Source organism: Phascolarctos cinereus, unplaced genomic scaffold (assembly GCF_003287225.1).
Source record: "Phascolarctos cinereus isolate Bilbo 61053 unplaced genomic scaffold, phaCin_HiC Scaffold_5;HRSCAF=322, whole genome shotgun sequence".
NCBI lineage: Eukaryota > Metazoa > Chordata > Mammalia > Diprotodontia > Phascolarctidae > Phascolarctos > Phascolarctos cinereus.
The window spans coordinates 444,604,437-444,619,869 of NW_027555958.1; the positions used below are offsets into that span (position 1 = coordinate 444,604,437).

At 39.0% G+C, this 15,433-nt stretch overlaps 1 protein-coding gene across 1 annotated transcript in view; it reads right to left on the reverse strand.

Moving 5' to 3' along the window:
• The window catches only part of EVI5 (ecotropic viral integration site 5), a 229,952-nt gene that overhangs the window by 84,511 nt on the left and 130,008 nt on the right, over positions 1-15,433 (reverse strand). The window contains 3 exon segments of the mRNA XM_020975429.2: positions 3,936-4,082; positions 4,612-4,644; positions 7,003-7,056. Coding sequence (XP_020831088.1) covers positions 3,936-4,082; positions 4,612-4,644; positions 7,003-7,056 — 234 coding nt within the window.

The following is a 15,433-nucleotide window of genomic DNA, read 5'->3' on the forward strand; positions in this document are numbered from 1 at the left end:
AGGCAATGTTTCCGACATGGATAGTCTCTGGTCCTCTATGTGATACTGTGACATAGTGGATAACAGGTTCATGTTCAGTCATGTCTGACCCTTCACGACCCCATTTGGGGCAGAGATACTGGAGTGTTTTGCCATTTCCTTCTCTAGCTCATTTTACAGATGAAGAAACTGAGGCAAAATAGGGTGAAGTGACTTGTCCAGGGTCACACAGCTGCTAAGTGGCTGAGGCCAGATTTGAACTCGGGAAGAGGAGTCTTCCGGACTCCAGGGCAGGCGCCCTATGCACTACCTGGCCGCTGCCCTCTAGTGTCATAGTTGAAGTCAAGAAAGTCTAGGTTCAAATAACAACAGCTGTCATTTTATGCAGAGCTTTAAGGTTTGCAAAACACTTTACAAACATGATGTCATTTTATCCCAACAGCCCTCAGGAGGTAGGTGCTATTATTATTCCCATTTCACAAATGAAGAAAGTGAGGCAGACAGAGGTGAAGTGAGGGCCAGGGTCACACAGCCAGTCAGGGGCTAAGGCCCGATTTGAAGTCTTTCTTATCCAAATCCAGACCCTGACACTTTGTGATAGGTGATGCTGGGCAAGTCATGTTACTGAGCCTTGGTTTCCTCATCTGTGCAATGGGGCACTTACCTCACCCAAGTAAGCACAAAGGAGATAACTTATGTGAAGCATTTGAAAACTTTAAATCCCTCTGTAAACATCACCTGTTATTACAGATGGATAAAAAAAAAATAAGCACACTTTACCCCTGAAAAGCGGTGTGTAAATCACTCTCAACTCCCCACATTGAATGCATTGGAGCAACTTGTAAATAAAAGTGACAGACGTGTTAAACGAATATATTCATATTACCACTCTGGACAGCAAAGTCTTTCTTAGATTATCTTATTTTGAAAATTAAGAAATATATTAATATTTTCCCTGGAAGTTAAGATAGCTTTTAGAGGAATAGTGAATAGAATAAATATCTGTTGTTCTAAATTGAAAAAAGGCAATGTGAATTAAGAATTTTTACCAATATAATTACATTTCAATGAACTACCTACAAAGTAAGGGAAGATATCAAGATACATATGCAACATTTAAACTGCAGGTCAATATTAAAATGATTTTTCTAATGAAAAAAGCTAAGGGAAAAAGTCTGTCCACATTCCTAGGCAACATGATTATAAACAGAGCAGATTAATCTATAATGCTACTCAAGAGAAAAGTGTCGTCACGCTAGACAATACTCATTGACTTGAGCTTTCTCAGCTCCTTTACGGCTCAGCCCCAGCCCACTCTCTGAAGATCTCTCCTAGGACCTTCTCCTAGGAGACTATCATCAGAGATTTTGTAGGCACCTAGCTTTTTACATGGTGGCTCCCCCACTAGAGGGCAGGGATTGCTTTTGCCTTTCTTTTTTATCCTCAGCTTTCAGTAGAGTGACTGTTACTTAGTAAGATGGAACAAGTAATGCTGGTTGACTAACTGACTGACTTTACTTTTAAAAACAAAACAATTCGATGAACTTCCTAATTCAAATTAAATGACTGTTCTAAAGCATCTTAGCTAAAGAGTTATAGAATATAAGAGCTAAATTAAAAAACTGCAATATTCACTTCTTAAAAAGTAAATGCAATGGATCAAATGGCTCATTATTAACCATAACGAGTTCATTATTAAAGAAAGGCTTCAAATCAAGGTTATCAATATGTGATGTCATTTAAGAATTGCCTCTAGACAGCCTAAAATACACAGTAATCTTACTTTAATGAATTTCCAGAGCTACTGATAATATGACTTCCTTTCATGGCTTTTTTGATTATTTTATTGTTTAACCATTCCAATAACTGATAAATTATTCCTTATATTTAACTGATCTCTCTAAATAAAATTGAATGTAATTTCCTTTGTTCCTAATTTGGCTCTTTGTAGGTATAAAGTCACCTTCATAACTGTTAATATCCTTCATAAAAACTATTGTTGAGCAAAAGATGTTGAAAATAGTTATGTTACCTCTTAATCTTTGCTGAGACATCTCAGAGTCTTGAGTTAGAACATTAGGGGTAATCTAATTAACCCTCCCACCTGTGCTAGAATCCTGGCCACAAGAAAAAACCCTGACAAGAACTCAGTGTAAGCGATAACTTTCCTCTTAGCATGAGTAGCAATCCACATGACTGGCACTCCCACCCCCTGGTCCCAGGCTGAGTGAGACCCATCTTCAGACACGTGAAGAGCCGTCACCTCTAATTACTGTCCCCTCCTCATCTGGAACAGTAGCCTTAAAACTTCTGCAACCTAAACAAGCCTTTACCCACAGGTCTCACTGACCATTCTTTGATCTTCTCTAAACAACCTCAAGGTTTCAGCATTTGAAAAAAGGATGTGGAAAAACTAAATCTGAACACAGCATTCTAATAAAATTTTGATCAATCACAAGTAGTTTAGTATCCTAATCTGATTAATATGTTATATTGCTTTACTAACAAGTACACTACATTGATGACTTACTTTTTCTTAACTACAAATTATGCATTTTCTGCCATCCCTCCGTCTAATCAAAACTGATATTTTCCACAAATGCAAAATGTGGAAAAAATTATAAAATCCTGTCATTTCACTTGTCTTTTATCAGTTTTCTTTCTCTATCAAAGGGCCAACATTTTAGGCGGTTCTCCTCAACAAAGAAATATTTTTCCTTTACTGTGTAGTTCATCCTTCAAATATCAATTCTCTTTCTTGTCAGCTCCAATGAATTTCATTACCACCTCTAAGGGGATGATTCTCATATCTATCTTTCCTGCTCTAAGCTCTATGCTGATCTCCAAGTTTGCATCTCCAAGTGCCTTTCAGACATCTCAAACTAGATGTGGAGTAGATACTTTAAACTTAACATGTCCAAAACAGAACTCATTATTTTCTCTCCTAAACCTTCCCCCACATCCTACCTTCCCTATTATTATAGAGGGCAATACCATCCTCTGAGTCCCTCGGGCTCACAATCTAGGAGTTATCCTGGATTCCTCACTCTCTCTCACTCCTCCATCTTTTCCATTCTCCTTTTTGGGTCTGTTCTGAATTTAGCCAAGCTGGCTTCTTTCTGCCTCTTTGTAACCCTGATCTGCTAGGGCTGGGGCTAATCCTTTCTGCGATACACCATGTACCTGACACCTCAAAATTACTAGTGAGATGCCAGAGTACAGCAGAAGTTCAGCTGAAGGACCAGAAATCAAAGGACCTTTGTGCTGAGAACACACGTGGCCAACTCCACCTGAGCTTATAAACCGATGAGCTGGATTCAGGGAGCTCTGCTCCACGAGTGAGGCTGTTACAGATGTCTCAGCAGTCACTGACGTGGGGCTGGGAAGGTCCCTCAGAAACCATGTCACCTAAGCAGATGAGGAAACTGAGGCATCACAGGGAGATTCAGTGCCTTGCTCAAGGCCACAGGAGTGGTGAGTGCCAGAGGGGAGATCTGAACGTGGCTCCTCAGAGGCCAGAGCCAACGTTCTTCTCACAGGACCCACCACCTCCTTAGGATCCATATGGGCTTCACGTGGTTGCCAGGCAGCTGCCTGAACTTGGGATGCAAACAATGCCAACGTAACTAGTCTAAATACCTCCCAGGATTAAATGCCACACATTGAAATAAACATCTCAACAGCCAAGTGGTAAGAAGATACCACAAAGGCAGACTGCACTTGCATTCCCTGAGAGGCTGGCAGAACCAAAGAGGACCCCAAGGAAGCCGTTGGCTAAAGGCCCACCACCAAAAATGTCTATTCCAGCAACTGCAGAACTCGGCCCTGAATAACCAAGACCTTTCACTATGGAGAACAAAATACTTAAGCAAAGAGCACAGAGACCGTGCCATGAACACTGAAATGAAAAAAACAGTGAATGAGAAAGTTGAGACAAGTGCTCCCAGGCTCCTTACCCATTGCTGCTGCTCCTGGAGCTCCCTGATGGCATTCTCAGCTTGCTCCAGTTTAGTACTGGCCTCATCACTCTGCTGTTTGATGGTGGCCAACTCCCGTTTTATGAGGTAGTTTTCCTCAGCCTCCTGGGCTCTTGTCACTTGTCCCTTAGGACATAATTTTTTTTTGTAAAGCAATTGAGGACAGATGCAAGAAAGACTGCCTCTGTGAGGTTTAGCTAGTCATTTTGCCATATTCAATAACCTCAGAGCATAGCACAGTTTTGGATAATCAATAGCTATCAACTCAGTGCTGCTTGAGCAATTTTGGGGGAACTAAACGTAAAATTAAAGTGACAGTCAGGTGTTCTTGCAAAATTCAATTCATGCAATATTATTCAGCTGCACATGCATCAATTAAACATTTCCAATGTAAGAAGTGCATTCACAGGATCCAGAGATTACAATTTGTACTATTTAAAACAGGATTTCAAAAAAGGTTAAATCTGTAACGTGCAAACGCCAAGACTATCAAGAATTGTCTATTCCCATGTAATCTAAGAATTAAAATATTTCCTTATAAATGCATGTAAACGTGCATGCATTAAAACAGGATTTTCTAAGTCTGTTGTTTAGATTATTAATTTTTTTTGCAGGGGTAGGGAAGAAAATTGGAAAAAATGCTCAAGAACTATACCTGTATCAATCTATCTGCCAAGGAAGCACTTTCCTATAAAAGGAAAAATTCAGAGGAATATAAGGGAAAGAAATAAAACAAAAGTAAAAAAGTGATAAAACTGAGAATAGAAAGAAACAAATCATGCTCAAATTCCACCTACTTTTCATATAGAGCTTTAGAGAACATACTCTCTACATTAGGAAATTTAAATTTATATTTATTTTTAAGCTATTAGCTTTTATTATTCTGACAAAAACATGGCAAGACTAAGGTAAAATACGGAAAGTAAACTGCATATGACAGATTAACATTAATACTAAATTGCTGGATGCAGAGGAAAGAGGTTCTTAGAAAGTACTCTTTTTTAAGCCTCCCTGTTGCAACCCTTATCCCCCCTGGCTTTCCCCCCTCCGCACAGCCACTGAATGTCCAGGTCATGTGGATGAAAAGGAGGCAGAATCTGAGCACACATTTGAATTTACAAAGTGCAGCGGTGCTTGTGGGATAGCAGCTTCCAAAGAGGCAAAGCAAGGAAGGTTACATCGAATGTCCAGAACGGAAGTGAAATAATTCACCACAACAATCAAATGAAGTAAGTGTGTTCTTGGACTTCGGTTCTTTATTGAAATCTAGAAATAAAGAAGTGCAGAGGACTCCGACGTTGCAGAACTAAGGGTGCTTATGATATTTTTTATAACTACTCAGTGACAAGGTTCCTTATACAAAGAATGAAAGCACTGAATTTTATGGAATTCTAATTCCAAATCCATCATTCTTGAAAGCAACTATAATATTCTGTTAGTTTCACTGAAATTAAAATGCATCTTCCATGAGAATGGCTGTTTCCAAAAACAATATCTATAATCTATCTGTCTCTCTACGTGATGAATAGTTAAATTTGTGAACAAGGGTTACCTTTGACCTCAATGTTTTAAATATTCAATTTGGCACTCTTGCTATACTATACAAAAACAGATCATTTAATGAATGGATGGAATATAATTAAAGATACAAAACCACAATTTTTTTAAACGAAGCTTAAAAATTTAAATCAACTTCAAACTACAGGGTAAGCCATTCAATATATATAGTCATCCAGATAGTTTTTATAAAGACAGCATTTTCACAATAATCACATACCTCAGTCACACTGCCAAGACACTAAAAATTTAATAATTCTATCGACAAAGCAAACTATATCTGTGCTGTCATCTTACAAACACATTTGTCTTAAGATATCAGCTTGCCCATATATGTTATTTTATAACATAGTAGCAAAAAAATTTAAACCACAAAAATGCCAACAATAAAAATTATATGTATTTCTTTAATTATTTGAGAATTAACTTATAAATGATTATAACACGTTTGCAATATTTACAAGTTAGCAATATCCTGAAAAGTGCTATTTATTAATTTCAACTTTTATAATATAGACTACTAAAGACAAATCAAAAAAATTTTTTTTCATTTTCCATTTTAATATAAAAAGTCAGAGAAAATCAGAAGACCAAAGCTCTGACAAACCAGGTAAATCACTTTTCCTAAGTCTCAATCTCTTCATCTACAAAGTGGGGATATTTGCACAACTTACACAACAAGGCTGTTATAAAGAGATATGCTATGAAATGAAAAATGATAAATAAACGTGAATTAGAAATTATAGTAACCAGCTTACTTTGGGATCAAAAGAATAAAGGAAAGATATACAAACACGGAATTTATTATCATATCAAAACCAGAATATGTAGTTAGAAAGGTGAAAATTAATTTAAAATAGGGTACCACTAAGTTAACTACAACCTGTCAAAATGTTCATGTTGGGCCCAGTGGTAAATAGTTTCAGTAATTCTATGATGACAAAGGGAAAGGGTCAGACGTGAAATTAAAAGACTTTCTAAGGCCTAAAAGTATAAATCTCACAATATAATGAAATCTAATGTAACAGGCAATAAAATTTCTATCTATAACCAATAACTTCCTTTATCCAAAAATGCCAGTGCTAGGCTGTAAATCAGTCACTTAAGGATTTAACCAGTAGTTGGAAAATTATGATAACTTTTGGAAAATGTATGATAATGTTAAAATAAAAAGGAACTTTTGTTTACTTAACTACACAGAACCTATTCCTCTTTTCATAGGTTAAATGCCCAGCAATACATTTCTAAAGCAACATTTGCATTGTAAATGAGTTCAATTTAAAAACTGAAATTGAAAGCACGAAAGATATTTAGTCTTTATTAATGCCAAGTTATTTAAACAGGCAAGAAGCTAAGCAGCTAAGCAGCAAATATTGCAATTTAGTGGACAGATATGTTACATTTTCCATGCAATGTTCATTTAACATAATACCTCCCTAGGTAAAGGTATAATTATGACAGAGATCCAATTAAACAGTAACATACTTACTTTTTCTAATGTTTCAATGCGCTGTTTTAAAAGTCTATTTTCTGTGCGTAATCTCTGCAAGAAATAAAAGGAATGCTTTTAAATATTCTCAAAAGAAAAAAACTTTCCCCAAATCCAGATCCTTGTGATATGTATAATTCAATTCAGCTCAACAAACATTAAGATGATATGAAGTTTAGAAAAAATATAAGCAAAGAAAGTAAATTTTAAAATGCTTTACCACCAATGACATTCTTTCAGGTACACCTGCTAAAAAATAGCAATAAATACAGCATATATTTCTTCTATGGAAGTACAGGATCACACACAAACCTTTACTGAGAACACCCAAATATCTACCAAGCACAGAAAACAGCAGTTAAAAACCCAACAAAACCTCTCCTCTTCTCACCTATCAACACTCTTTTTCCCCCGCTTTTTTTTGCTTTTCGGTGAAGCAGCTGGGGTTAAGTGACTTGCCCAAGGTCACACAGCTACTGAGTGTCAAGTGTCTGAGGCTGGATTTGAATTCAGGTCCTCCTGACTCCAAGGCCAGAGCTCTATCCACTGCACCACCTAGCTGCTCCAACACTCTTTAACATTCACAGTGCCAGTCACTGTAGAGTGAAGGATGCATTGTTACTCAAATTTGGAGAACTGCCATTGTGGAAGCGCCTCCAAAGAATACAAAGGGCAGATCACAACCATCTATAACTTGGCTGAGGAATCCTAGGGAATAACCTGAGGAGCACAGAGAATAAATCATTTGTTCAGGGTTCACAGCGAGAAATGTAGGGGTTTTCTGATCCTAAGCCCAGCAGGTGCCACCTGATTTAAAGCCTTGTAATCAATCCTAGGGCACCTGTTAAGCATCGTCTGTGTGTCAGGGCCTGCACTTAGTTCTTAGGAAGAACTCCCCGAGGAGATGACTTTCTCTCAGCGGAGACAAAATGGACACAAATTAGCACATGCAAAATAAAAGTCAGTAACTGGCGGGAAACAGGAGGCGCCGGCTGCTAAGGCGGGGCGGGGATGAGAGGGGGGAGCAGGAAAACCTTCTGGACGACACAGCACTCGATCTGAGCCCCGAGCCGTCGAAGGATTCCAAGAGCTGTAGGTAAGGAAGAACGGCCCCCCCCCACCCCACTGGTCCCTGCGCCAGGGGGGCAGCCAAGGCAAAGGCCCAGAGAATGACAAGCAGGCCAGACTGTAGAGTGGAAGAAAGGAAATAAGGCATAAGAAGACTGAAAAGGTAGGATGGAATCAGGCTGCAAAGGGCTTTAAAGGCAAAGAAGTGCAGTTAGTATCCGAAAAAGAAGACAGTGAAACTAGGGTGGCAGCTATTTCAACAGAGAGATGACAGATGCAAGAAATTAACCTCTAGTCAAGATGGCTGCCTGAATAGAGGCAAGCTACCTAGCTTTCACATACTGACTTAAGAAAAAAGTCCAAAATTGGTACTAGTTTGAAAAATGATGAAGAAATCCAAGGAGAAACTATGGTAAATCATTTCTTTTACCCCTTCTTTCACTGCACAGAAGCCCATGGACAATAGGGGGCTGTCAGCAAAGTAAGCAAAGGTTTGGGTACAGGCAAAATAGTCTGTTGCTACCCAGTGTGACCAGAGATCACCCAAAGATTCTTGTAGCCTGGGAAGACTCTCTGACTGTCAGGAGGCAAGAGAAGTGGGCCCCTAACAAAGTCCCAAGGAGGTCAGAAATCCCCAGGTTTGTTAGAAACCCACAAGGGTAACTTCGGAGGCCCCAAGACTGACAGTCTAAAAGATCTGAGATTCCCGGAACGGAGAAGTCAGAGGGCACTGAAGGTTCAGCACTTCCAACCTCAACCATCAAGGGCAGGTAGGGAAGGAGTGCCTGGAGATCTAACTCTGGAAAGTAGAGGTCAGTGTAAAAAAACAGAGACCCCAGAGTGAGAAACAGCAGGGCCAGCCACCTTAACCAAAGGAGCAGGAACAAGTGGAAACTGGCCTTTGCCCAAACCCCAAATCAGAAATTGAGAGTGGAGAAATTAGTAAACCAAGGACGAGGACTAGTATTAGAAATGACTGCAGATCTAGAGGCATCCAAAATTTCAGCCCGGAAGGATAACAATTCTGTAGTAACTCAAGCAGAAACTCAATGGAAAAAGTAGATTTTCCACAAAGACTACACGAATATCTAGAAGAAATAAAGCAAGGGATAAAAAAACAAAACAAGGTTTGGAGGAAAGAACTGGAAGGAGAATAAACAGCTTGAAAGAGAAAGTGATAAAAATGAAATAAAGGAGTTTCAGGCATTTCTTATGAAGATTAGAGCTGCGTAGGAACTTTGAAATATAAACACAACAGTCAAGAGAAACTCAGAAAAGGTAAATTTATTTGAGCAACTGGAAGGGGCTGCAGGATGATACAGTGTTAGCTTTCTGTTTGAAGAAGAAACAAGTTTTCCTTCAAAAACTTAATGTCTTGGGGCAGCTAGGTGGTGCAGTGGATAGAGCACTGGCCCTAAAGTCAGGAGGACCTGAGTTCAAACTTGGCCTCAGACATATAACACTCACTAGCTGTGACTCTGGGCAAGACACTTAACCCCAACTGCCTCACCAAAAAACCCCACAAAAACCAAAAAACAAACTTAATGTCTTTTTAAAATCTGTAATTCAATTTTAAAAATTAAACTTCATGCTTTAAATGATCAAGCATTTATAAGCTCTCCTTCCCGCCTCTATCTCCACAAAGAATCCTTGTTACAATATGCACTCATACAAAGAAAAAATTCTCACATTGACTATATCCAAAAATAATGTGTCTCCATCTGCAAATTTAGCCCATTACTTTTCTGCCAGGAGGTGAGGAGCATTCTTCACCTATTAGTCCTCTGGAATGATCGGGTCATTGCATTGATCAAAACAACCTTAATATTTTAAGGTTCAAGGGAGGTAACTTTAAAAAAAGAAAAAGGACCTGGGGTGGATTGATTTTAATCTGATAATTTTAGAAGGGAAAGAGAAGAGAGGGTAAAAGGAATTCACTGGGTGTGGAAAAGAGGAATAAGAACACAAAATTTATTTCTCATATTTGGAATGCATGAGAAGAGCACACCAAGATGGAAGAAGAGGTGGAGGAGTGAGCATCACACTACGTTTTTATCTGAGACACAGGAAGGCTGAACACACATATACACACAGAGTTTAGTATAGAATACAGAGAAATAACTGGGATGGGGCTAAGATTTAAGAGGGAAGATAACAAAAGGGAACAGATTCAGGGAAAAACAAATTTCCCAATCCGTAAGGGGATATTACAAAGTGAAAAAATAAAAAGCAAGGAATCAGAATCTGAGGGGGATATTCAACAACTGAATTGAGGAATGGCTGCTCTGAGATTTGAATGTAAGAGAATGTTACATCACAAAAAATGACGAAAGGGACAATTTCAGAGGATCCTGGGTAGCATGAACTGATGCAGAGTAAAATGTTTAGAAACAGGAGAATAAGTTATACTAGGATAACAACATGAAAAAATTTTTTTTGAAAGGCTTAACTCTTATCAATGAAATGACCAAATACGTCTTCAGAAAGCCTGTGATGAAGCAAATTGCCCACCTCCTGCCACAGAAGTAACAAACTCAAGATGCAGAAAGAGACATACATTTTTGATATGACCACTATGTAGATTCATTCTGCTTGACTATATTTTTTTGTTAAAGAAGTTTTGTTTTTCTTTCTTTTGTTTTCTGAGGGAGCTTGGCAGGAGTCAGTAGCAACAGTAAAACAAAGGGGGGAGGGAGCACCGAAACATTGTTTAAAATGCAGAGGACAGAAGGAAATTTAGAAAGAAGCACAGACAAGCAGGACAATTCTCAAAGTAATGTCTGAAATTTATTGTTTTTAAAAAAACAATCAGTATGAAATAGAATTCTATAGTTCCATAAGACAATCCTCTTATTGTGTTTTGCTATATATGAAAACATCCTTTTTTGGTGTGTAAGTTTAGAATAAAAAATATTTTAAAGAAGAATCAAGACTTGGCAACTGGATATATGGAATGAAAGAAAAAGGAGTTGAAGATGACTACCAGGTAGTGAACCAAGGTGACTGCAACAATGGTGGTGACCTTGAAAGAAACGTCTGTCAATAAGCATTTATAAACTACATGCTATATGTTTGACATTGAAAACCACTAGAGATGCAAAAAAAAAAAAAAGGAAAACGTCCCTGCCTTTAAGTAGCACATACTTCAATGGGGAAGATTATATGCAAATGATCATGATCATGATCATGCCCGTGTAATATCTACCCGATGTAGTTGGAAGGTAATCTCAGAAGGAATGGCCTAGCAGCAGGAAGGATCACAGAAGGCCTCCTGCAGAAAGTAAAGAAGACAAAAGTAAGGAGGGAGAGCATTTCAGCCATGGGAGATGGCCAGCATAACTGTATGGAACTGGAAGACAGACTGTCATGTGAGAACAGCAAGCAGCCGTGCAGCAGAATCACAGGGCCCACGGAGAGGAACAAAGTAGAAGGAGACTGTTAAGAAAAAAAAAAGATACAAAGAAGAAACCCCAGGGTTACTTTCTCTCTTTTCATCGGCGTTTGCTTTGCTCTGTGTAGTACAGACATGTATGAACACAGCACAGAAGTTGGAAAAAAGAACACTTTACTATCCTCCCTCCACGCTCAGGAACAAGGATTGCTGATGCAGAGATGCAGTTCTAAGGGATTTGTGTGTATCTAGTGGAAAATCCAGTGACTTTCTCCAAAGCTCCAGAAAGAAGAGCAGCTTTGAGGAAGGGAAGAACAGACAGCAGTTAGGTCAAATTCTTGTTTGCGGGGTGACCGACTTGTCATGGAATACTATACACTGAGAAGCTACAGTAATCAGAATATACAAAATGCTTTGAGAAATATTTCATATTATTCCAAATGTTACATTCCCAATAATTCCTACAAGTTTTTTCATAAATGATTTCAATAGTCTGCAATAGGATTTGTTTCTTGTGCAGCAGGAATTAATTTTAATAAAAATAGTGCTAAAAATAGTGCTAATTTTATTCAATTTGGTAGAAATCAAATGAAAATTATTTAAGTACTTATTCTGTGGAGGCAAGGCACTATACTCAGGATTGAGGTACAAAATAAAAGAGGTCTTTGACCTCAGAACCTTACTTGGCGGAAATAATATGTATGCAAGTAAGTGTAATATAAATATTATTATATGCGACAATATAATAACAATCTCATAATTACATAGTGCTTAAAGGTTTGCAAAGCATTTTGCATATAATATACTATTTGATCCTCACAACAACCTTGTGAACTACACGCTTCACCCCCAATTTACAAATGAAAAAATAAGTTTCAAGAGGTTAAATGGTCTGCCCATGGTTGTAGCCAGTTACTGTCTGAGACAGGATTCAAACTCAAGTGGTCCTGAGTGGTCCAACTTCAGTCTTGCATTTAAAACGTCATACTTCCATTCAAGGTAGAATGTGACAGAAGCAAAGGAAAGACCTTTCCTAAGTGCTCCTAGAAAGTGCGAGGAGGGAGAAAGTATTTTCATCTGGGAGCCTCAGGGAATGCTTCACTGAAGAAGTGAACCACCTGAGCTGGCCCTTGAAGAAAACGGAGTTCAGCAGATGGAGGTAAGAAATTATACACAGAAAGAGTGGCCACCCAGCACAGCTGTAGGAGGCCGGGGGGGGGGAGGGGGTGAAGCATTTCTGCTTCAGAATATTCCATATTTCAACAGCATGAAACTGATGCATATGATCCAACACTGACATTACTCTACATACACTGTGAACAAATATTATACTTTTAAAAATTTAACTTTGGCAGTCATTATAAATTATAAATGTAAGCTAACTTCCTAAAATGGATGAATATATTTATTGTAATAACATGATTCGATCTTATTATTCTTTGATTGGTTTGCCTGGTTCATGAAGAAAATTTTATAATGAAGTCAGTTTTCCATACTCTCCTGGCCATGTGTCTTTATTTCTGTTTACTGGCTATAAGCTACACTGAGAATGAGAGAGACTTCGGAGTTGTGTGGGGCATTCAATCTACTAACTGTCACATCTTCCCTTTTTAACATTCCTGATTTGGTCAGGGCCAGAGAAGACAAAGTTTTAATTTGGTTGTAAAAAATTTTAAATACTTACGCTTGCTGCATTTGGGGATACTATATAATGCTTTAGTAACATATATACCTGTAAAACATTCACAGATGTCCTGGTCTCTCTTCTCTTCTTCTTCTCTACTACTTCACTTGGTCATATCAGCTCCCATGAGTTCCATCCCTATACAGACAGATTCTTGTCTATGCAGAGGATTCCCAGAGCCATAGATCCACCCCTAGTATATCTCCTGAGCTACAGTCCTGTATCACCAACTGCCTTTTGGTCATTTCAAACTAGTTGCCCCACAGATATCTCCAACTCAGCATGTCTAAAACAGAACACCACAATCCTCCCACAGCCACCCAAGCTCACAGCCTTGATGACCCCCTCTGCTCCTCATTCATAATTAGCCTCCATGTCCAATCTGTTGTAAAATCTTGTTTCTATCTTTCTAACATCTCTTGTATGAATTTCCTTCTTTCTAATCACAAGGCCACCACCCTGCTATCTCTTACTTCTGTCATCCCACAGCTCTCTGCTCTTTCTTGGCTACACTTTTTGAGAAAGGAACTGAAGCTGCTTTCTCAAAGGACCTCTCATCGACCAAATATATCCTACTTAACCTCTCTGCAGCCTCTTACACTGTCCATCACCCTCTTCAACTTCATACTTTCTTCCCTCATTTTTTAGTTTTCATGACATGGCTCTCTCCCAGTTCTCCCCCTCCCTATCTGACTGATCCTTCTCAGCCAATCATGTTCATTAAGCATGGGTTTTCCCCACACCTCTGTTCTAGTATCCCTTCTTTTCTCTCTTTGTGTGTGTGTGTGTGTGTGTGTGTGTGTGTGTGTGTGTGTGTGTGCTTTAGGCAACTGGGGTTAAGTGACTTGCCCAGGGTCACACAGCTAGTACATGCCAAGTCTTTGGTCTGAAGCCGCATTCGAACTCAGATCCTCCTCACTTCAGGACCAGTGCTCTATCCACTACGCCACCTAGCTGCCCCTCTTCTTTTCTCTTTATACTATCTCACTTGATTATCTCATCAGTTCCCATAGGTTCAATTATCTTCTCCAAGTAGATGATTCCCAGATCTATTTATCTAGCTGTAACCTCCCTCCTGGACTCTAGTTTCCTATCTCCAATTGTCCACTGGACATCTCAAACTGGATTTCCCATGTCCAAAGGCATCTAAAACGCATGACAATTAAAACAAAACTCATTTTTTTTCCCCTCAAACTGCCCCCTTTTCCAAACTTCCCACTTGGCTGCCAAAGGTACCCTCACCCACCCAGTTCCTAAGGGCCTTATTTCACTCCTCTCACTCACTTCATATAGCCAATCTGTGGCTAGGTCTTCTCATTTCCACCTTCATCTCAAACATAATAAATGGGTCATCTCACTTCTGAACGAAAAAAACCTTTACATGCTTATCATAAGCCAGATGCTAGGGATGAAAGCAGAGAAAGACAGACAGTTCCTGCTCTCGGGCAACACACAATCTAACTGGGGATGACAATACATAAAAGTTAAGCTGTGGGGCAGATGGCAAGGCCTGGAAATCCTCAGCACAGCTGTGGGGCACCTAACAAGGCCCAGGCTCCATAGGGTACATAAGGAGGTCAGAAGCCATCTAATTTGTAGTATCTGCTTCACGCTTTTATTCAATGACTACTGAATTATTACTTCATAAAAATATATTCAACACTACTCTTATTACAATCATGTGTTAATTCTTAACTGAAAATTGGTTTAGAAATAGTCAAATGGGAGTGAGGCAGGCAGTACTACATTCTTTTATTTTTTAAACAGGACATTCAAAATACAGGTTATCATTCACAAACATGGCAAGCTACACCAAAAACAAAAAATGAGATTAAAATTCTTCTTTCTCTTGAAAAAAAATAAATCTCCAGAGACACTGGGGGGTGAGAAGGAGGAGGGGAAGGGGAGGAAGAATGAAAGTTGGTTGGCCTGGGCCCAAACCAACATAGAGGCCCTAGGAGGAGCTCACCAGTGGGAGGATAATAATAATAATATCAATAATTTATATGGCACTTACTATGTGCCAAGCACTACACTGAGTACTCTATAAATATTCTCTGATTTGATCCTCACAACAACCCAGCAAAGTGAGTACTACCGTTATTCCCATTACACAGAGAGGAAACTGAGACTCAGGGAGGTTCAGTTATTTGCTCAGAGTCACACAGCTAACAAGTGTAGGATTTGAACTTGGGTCCTTCCTGACTCTAGGTCCAGCCTTACAGAAGTTACTTCTTGACCAAATAGCTCAGAGCAGGCTGGATACCAGAACTTCTTGGTGAAAAAGT